Consider the following 7,806-nt stretch of genomic DNA (forward strand, 5'->3'; position numbering starts at 1 on the left):
CCCGTAGGTTTCCGAAGAGCGTTTTTGAAGCCTAAAGTAGGCGGAGTCAGCCGTCGCCATCGTCACCGCGCGTCACTCCCGGATAATCGAAAATGGGCAAAGAGGATGCTATCGGAGCTGGTTGCTGAAACCACGCCCACCTAGCTCGACGCCAGTGACAGCAGCGGCAATCCACCTGTCACTCAAGTGGCCACGCCCTTAATTATGCAGAACTTTAAGGCTTAATATAATTTAAATGGATGAGTTATAAAAAAATTCACCCCCCTCACAGTTGTCATGAAGGGCAAAATTAGCTATATAGACCAAAATAATTTTTTGTACCAGGCTGTAAACATATTTTTTTCTGCTGTAAAGTTGGGCATTTTAACATGGGGAGTCTATGGGACTGACTCCCTTTTGGAGCCAGCCTCTAGCGGCCAGTCGATGAATTGCAGTTTTAGTCACTTCCGTGTTAGCTTCACGAGAGAGACCGGAAGGTTGCCACTTGGTCGATACCAGTGGAGACTGTAAGCTGATCCATCATATGAACAGGACAGAGTGGCGCTGCTTCCTTCAGTTAAAACTACAGATGGCTGGTTTGGTCTGATGACATTCCCATTAGATTCTCCTGCAAAGATGATAAATAATCAAGCAATGTAATGGATTATGTTTAGAATGAATTTAAAAATGGGCATGTTTTTGATTTATATATAAATATGGTGTAAAATGTGTATGACTAGCAGTACTTGCTGTAACTGAGGATAAAAATTAAAACAGAAGAGATGAGTAACATGTCTCTGTAGTTTGAGTTCAGAATTCTCAATGAAGGAAAGTCAGTGTTGTCTTAATGATTTCTTCTGCTGAAGCTGACAAAACCTTGAGCTCCTCCCACACAAACCTACTTTTTCATCTTCCCCTACAAATACTGATTGTATGTGAATACATTTTAGCTTACTCTCTAATTAAAATGAAGATTTAAAAAAAAGAATGGCTGCTGTTTAATCAATGATTTCACAAAAAAATAAAATGTTTCTTTTGGACAGTAAGTTATGTGGAAAATTTACAGAGTTAAAGTACTGTAACCAAAAGCTTCAAAGATCTTTACACTGGTTGATGTGCAGTTACCAGCTCTCTTATTTATTTTTTTCTTTGATTTTTCCTTATTGTATATGTTGGTAAGGTTTGGTAATTACAGTGTGTGTCCTGATTGTCTGTTTTTGTACAGTGCAATTGTGTTTCCTGTCACTGTGGGCTGCAGAGCACAGTAGTACAGAGCAGAATCATCCATTTGTGTAGAAGATATGCTCAGATTCATAAGTTTGATTCCTTTATCGGCCACAGCGTACAGACGAAGCTTGGGCTCTGACTGACTGCTGCTCTCAGTGTAATAAATTATATTTTCAGGTTTGGATCCGGGATGCTGACGGTACCACTGCAGACTGCGAACATTACCACTGTAGTTGCAGGAAAGTGTAACATCTCTTCCTGCCAAAACATGCTGCTTTGTGAAGAATGATGTTATCAATTCAGCATCAACATTATCTGTTTAAAAAATATCAATCAATCAATTAAAAACATTAAAAGTCATGGACTAATTGAATAAAGAGCATATATAAATAGTTGGTTTATTAACACAATCAATAATCTGGAAATTATTCTTATGCATTACTCACCCTTACAAAGGGAAAATGTCATGAGGACAAGGAGCAACATTATCAATGAGACAAAAAGTTCTGTAGAGTCAAGACTTACAGTTTCCTCCTAACTGACTCAGTTTGCATGTGCTCTGTTTTGAAATCACTTGATTGTGAGCTCCACCTTCTGGTAAAAGCCATGCGTAACTGTAATACTCTGATCTGATTTAATAATCATTTAAAAAATGTGTGGTAACCACTGGTTAAGTATAATGTCATTCTTTTTTGGATGTAACTGAAACAACCAAAAGTTATTGTACATCAACATATCAGCTATCAACTGTACTTTAGTGACTTTCAAAGGACAATACTCTATGTGTGGTCTGAACTGTGAATCTAAAATAATTCTGTGGGTAATAAAAGCCCTGGAAATCTCTTGTATATAAAAACCCAATAACCTTTCTGTGGCAAGATAAAATATTTTAAATACATCTATACTGTAGTTATTTATTTTAACATTCTAGTAATTTATCAGAGAGAAATGTGTCAAGCTTTATTTCAAGGAACAGATTGAAATTCTTTTATCTTGAGTGGTGATTGTTTGTCTTGGTATTTTGTAGTCCATTTTTGTATTGATTATGATTATAGTCCTATATTATGTTTTTTTTTTCTCTTTGAGGGACGTCCTTGCTAAATAGAGCAAAATGAATTACAATTTGATAATGTACATTTAAATGCCATTAGATCATCAGCAAAATGGAATATCACAGAGATCATGGTAGAGAAATATGACTGTTCATCAGGCAGATAACAATAAGGTTTTTGTACAGTGTAGTTTGTTTTCCTGTCACTGTGGGCTCCAGAGCACAGTAATACACTGCAGAGTCTGATACAGCAGCAGAGGAGATCTCCAGATCCACACTTTTATTATCATGGAGTCTGATGGACATATGTGGATGAGGTTGGTCAGCTTTGTTGACATATTTAGTGGACTCAACAATCAGCAGCAGAAACTCTGGTTTTGATCCAGGCTTCTGTCGATACCAGTGGAGACTGTAAGCTGATCCATCATATGAACAGGACAGAGTGGTGCTGCTTCCTTCAGTTAAAACTACAGACGGCTGGTTTGGTCTGATGACATTTCCATTAGATTCACCTGCAAAGATGATAAATAATCAAGGACTGTAATGATTACATTTAGAGTAAAAAATTCATGTTTTTTATTTATTTATTTTTTAGTTATGTTCTGGAAAATGTTGCAAAATATGTGTGAAAAGACATTGTATGACTAACGGTACTTACAGTAACTGAGGATTAAAATGAAAACGGATGAGATGAGTAACATGTTTCTCATAGTTTGAGTTCAGGATCTGTATGAAGGAAAGTCAGTGTTGTCTTTTTGATTTCTTCCACTGACGTTGACAAAATCGTAAGCTCCTCCTACACAAACCTACACGCTCATTTGACCCCACAAGTATAGACGGTATATAAATAAGCTGATATTATACAAATATTGCAGTGGCACTGTACAGATATTAAATGTTTTAAACATTATGTTGCTTTTCATATCTGTATTAAGAAGTGGTCTGATAATATTAATGGTGAGGAGGACACTACCAATATACTGTACATGGGTTTGGAAACTATTCCAAAAGGTAACAATAGATCGTCTACTTTATAAAGAGTGTAGTTTTAAAATCTGCATTGTGCATCATCATCTTCTGTCTTAAATATCCTTTCTCACTCTGTTTTTGTACGGTGTAGTTGTGTTTCCTGTCACTGTGGGCACCAGGGCACAGTAGTACATGGCAGAGTCTTTCACTTCTGTAGAAGAGATCGTCAGATTCATACTTTTGGCTGCTTTATCAGCTGCAGCGGTCAGACGGAGAGCGGGCTCTGATTTGGGGATGGTCTCAAAGAACATGATGATGTGCTCCGGTTTGGATCCGGGATACTGACGATACCACTGTAAATTGTTGACAGTGCCAGTGTAGTTGCAGATCAGTGTAACATCTTTTCCTTCCAAAACCTGCTTTTCTGTGAAGACTGGTTTTATGACATCTTCACCAGCAGTCTCTGTTTAAAACAAACTATGTTTTAATTAATCATTTCTAATGAACAATTTCAGATTGTCAACAGTATAAAAAGCTTGTTGAATCACTCACCGTTTAGGAGAGAAAATATAATGAATACGAGGAGCAACATCTGTACTAATGAGAGACAATGACTTTGAGAGTCAAGACTTACAGTTCTCTCTCTGAGTATGACTCACTCAATGTATGTCTGCTCTGTTTTTAAAGGGGTCATATGATGCGATTTCAATTTTTCCTTTCTCTTTGGAGTGTTACAAGCTCTTGGTGCATAAAGAAGATCTGTAAAGTTGCAAAGACTAAAGTGCTGGCCAATCAGAGCACACCTCGCTTTTTCAGACCAATGAAAATCCACGTAAAGATCGACATGTTTCAGAAAGGCGGGGCATAGAGGAGAAACAATAATGTACAGTATGTGGAAAATAATGTGTTTTTTGAACCTTAAACTGCATAAACACATTTCATTACACCAAATACACAAAATAATGTTCTTTTTAGCAGCATCATATGACCCCTTTAAACATCTGAACTGAGACTGAACTAGGATGGTTCCCGGAGCTCCACCTTCTGGCAGAATGCACGTAATATCACCTTTTGCTACAATATCTCATCATTCTTCATGGGATGTACTGTATTAAAAAAAAAACAGCTTACAGAAATTTTGACCTAGTAAATTATACATTAACTTGTATAAGATTGAAATGATTAAAGAAATATGTAATAAGGTACTGTAATAAAGGCTGTCACTGTCCAGAGAGATCCAATTGATAGTACAATTTATGTTTACTGTGCAAAAAAAAAAACACAGCAAAGTTATCATACAGTAGTCTCATCTGCAGGAATTTGTCTTGTCTATAGACATAGAAGGAACTGTTTTATTTTTGTGCAATTGATTTTTGTACTTTGATGCTAATTAAGTTTCATGCTTATATCCTTTTTTGCATAAAGGAATGTTTTTCTAGCATGTGTGGGTTCATACTATGGTGTACTGGTTCACTTACCTTGATTTATTGTAAATTACAGTGTGTTTTGTCTTGTAAAAGTGGCCTTAAATTACCAATAAATAAGTAAACTGTGCAAAACATTTGCTAAAATGGTAGGCTACAGTAGTTCTCAGAAAAAAGACCACCTTGTAAGTACAGGAAGGAGGAAAAATAATGAGACACTGCATGAGGGAAGGCTTAAATATATGATTATTATACAATATGCAGCAGAGGAGATCTCCAGATCCACACTTTTATTATCATAGAGTCTGATGGACCTATGTGGATGAGGTCGGTCAGCTTTGGTGACAAACTTGGAAGACTCAACAATCAGCAGCAGAAACTCTGGTTTTGATCCAGGCTTCTGTCGATACCAGTGGAGACTGTAAGCTGATCCATCATATGAACAGGACAGAGTGGTGCTGTTCCTTCAGTTAAAACTACAGATGGCTGGTTTGGTCTGATGACATTTCCATTAGATTCACCTGCAAAGATGATAAATAATCAAGCAATGTAATGGATTATGTTTAGAATGAATTTAAAAATGTGCATGTTTTTGATTTGTATACTCTTTTTATATTCTGGAATATGGTGTAAAATGTGTATGACTAACAGTACTTCCAGTAACTGAGGATAAAAATTAAAACGGAAGAGATGAGTAACATGTTTCTGTAGTTTGAGTTCAGAATTCTCAATGAAGGAAAGTCAGTGTTGTCTTAATGATTTCTTCTGCTGAAGCTGACAAAACCTTGAGCTCCTCCCACACTAACCTACTTTTTCATCTTCCCCTACAAATACTTGTAAGGTCCGCACACATGGCCCAAGGAAGGTATCCAGTGGCGGATGAAAGTTACTTGCGTGTTCGGTCTTTTCAGCGCGCAGAGTTATTCAATTTAGATTTAACTCAAATCTGACTCCATTTTATTATCTAATCTGACTCCATTTCACGGCGGCCGCCATGCGTGGGCTCCACGATCACAAAACTTGCCAGTCTGAACCTTATCCAAAGGTTTGTGGCTAATACTATTTAATATCTGTTTAGCCCCCTACAGTTACCCATGTAATGCTCAAATATTAATCAGCGGTTCTTCTAGACCCTTAGTCTAGACCCCGATAGTTAGTATAGCTACGTACAACTTAATTAATACTCCAAGCATTAATCAGCGGTTTCCTAGACCCTTAGTCTAGACCCCGATAGTTAGTATAACTACGTACAACTTAATTAATACTCCAAGCATTAATCAGCGGTTTCCTAGACCCTTAGTCTAGACCCCGATAGTTAGTATAACTACGTACAACTTAATTAATACTCCAAGCATTAATCAGCGGTTTCCTAGACCCTTAGTCTAGACCCCGATAGTTAGTATAACTACGTACAACTTAATTAATACTCCAAGCATTAATCAGCGGTTTCCTAGACCCTTAGTCTAGACCCCGATAGTTAGTATAACTACGTACAACTTAATTAATACTCCAAGCATTAATCAGCGGTTTCCTAGACCCTTAGTCTAGACCCCGATAGTTAGTATAACTACGTACAACTTAATTAATACTCCAAGCATTAATCTGCGGTTTTCTAGACCCTTAGTCTAGACCCCGATAGTTAGTATAACTACGTACAACTTAATTAACTCTGAAATCATATACATGGTTAACGTAACTGAGTACAACTTAAACTAAGGTCAAGCGGTTAGTCAGAAACCCATAATCTCACCTGATGCGCCCCATGCTTCATCTAATCTGAGATCTAGTATGCACGTAACCCTGGTCGCAGATTTGCGGAAACATACGCCTTCACTTAATCTACTTGAGGAAATAATTTCAGAGTAAGTCAGAATAAATCAAATGTAACAATTTATTAATCAGTCAGGTAAATATGTATTATGCCAATTATCTCCATAGCCAATTCAACGATATCAAATCAATACAAGACATCAAATTCTCAAAGACGAATCTAAGAGTAAAATGCATACCTGACCTTGTTTAGAAGAATACATAGTGTGAAGTGTGTGGACACACTCCATACTATGGGCTCTCTGACTACAGAATCGCCCTGATCCTTTTGGAAAAATACATAGTACAGAGTGTGTGGAGACACTCCATACTATGGGCTCTCTGACTACAGAATCGCCCTGATCCTTTTGGAAAAATACATAGTACAGAGTGTGTGGAGACACTCCATACTATGGGCTCTCTGACTACAGAATCGCCCTGATCCTTTTGGAAAAATACATAGTACAGAGTGTGTGGAGACACTCCATACTATGGGCTCTCTGACTACAGAATCGCCCTGATCCTTTTGGAAAAATACATAGTACAGAGTGTGTGGAGACACTCCATACTATGGGCTCTCTGACTACAGAATCGCCCCGATCCTTTTGGAAAAATACATAGTAGAGTGTGTGGAGACACTCCATACTACGGGCTCTCCCGTAGAGAATCGCGCTGACCCTTTTGCTACAACCCTTTAAATACAAAACCAAGATAAGACATCCTCCAAATGGAGGCATGTAATTTACATTAACCCAGGTCTCAGACCTGGTTGGTTTTACACCTCAATGGGAACAGAAGGTAATTCGCATGGAATGACCCTCTACGGTAATCAAAGTATCTCTTAACTCTTAGGATCCTGATTGTATGTGATAGGCCTGGGCGATAAAACGGTATCGATATTTATCGGTAACGGTACACCTTCATCGATAACGGTATAAAAATGTTCGATATAGCGCACTATATAGGCACGTACTATAAGTAATGCAGACGGCTCACACAAACACGAACACATGCTGAATTGAGTGCTGTTCCTGCCTGTGATGAGGAGATTGTGAATAAAAACATTAATATTAGTCGAATTTAAAATAAACATTTGCATTTTAATGCAAAAATGGTACAATCGAATGTTAGGAGTGCGTCAGGGAGCGTCACCAGTGGTGCGTGAGATGCGGTGATGATGATGTAAGTGATGTTGCATTTTAATGTTTTGTTAGTCTAGCCCACGAGACGCGCCGCTGCTGTGTTATTCATTCAAAATATTAGAGAAATATAGAAGCTCAATGCGGAGAAGATCCTGATTAGGTTAAAACCGACACCAAGCCATTCACACAGAATGCATATTCAGCG

The 7,806-nt window shown here is 37.8% G+C and overlaps 1 gene segment (V, D, J or C); it reads right to left on the reverse strand.

Annotated features, from left to right (window-relative positions):
- The window catches only part of LOC107658315 (Ig kappa chain V region 2717-like), a 2,576-nt gene extending 849 nt beyond the window's left edge, over window positions 1–1,727 (reverse strand). The window contains 2 exon segments of the V gene segment in view: window positions 1,226–1,521; window positions 1,653–1,727. Of these exon segments, the coding sequence occupies window positions 1,226–1,521; window positions 1,653–1,692 (336 nt within the window).
- Window positions 1,728–7,806: the final 6,079 nt, after the last annotated feature.

The sequence above is a fragment of the Sinocyclocheilus anshuiensis genome, unplaced genomic scaffold, assembly GCF_001515605.1.
Source record: "Sinocyclocheilus anshuiensis isolate Anshui unplaced genomic scaffold, SAMN03320099.WGS_v1.1 scaffold375, whole genome shotgun sequence".
In the NCBI taxonomy this organism is placed as follows: domain Eukaryota; kingdom Metazoa; phylum Chordata; class Actinopteri; order Cypriniformes; family Cyprinidae; genus Sinocyclocheilus; species Sinocyclocheilus anshuiensis.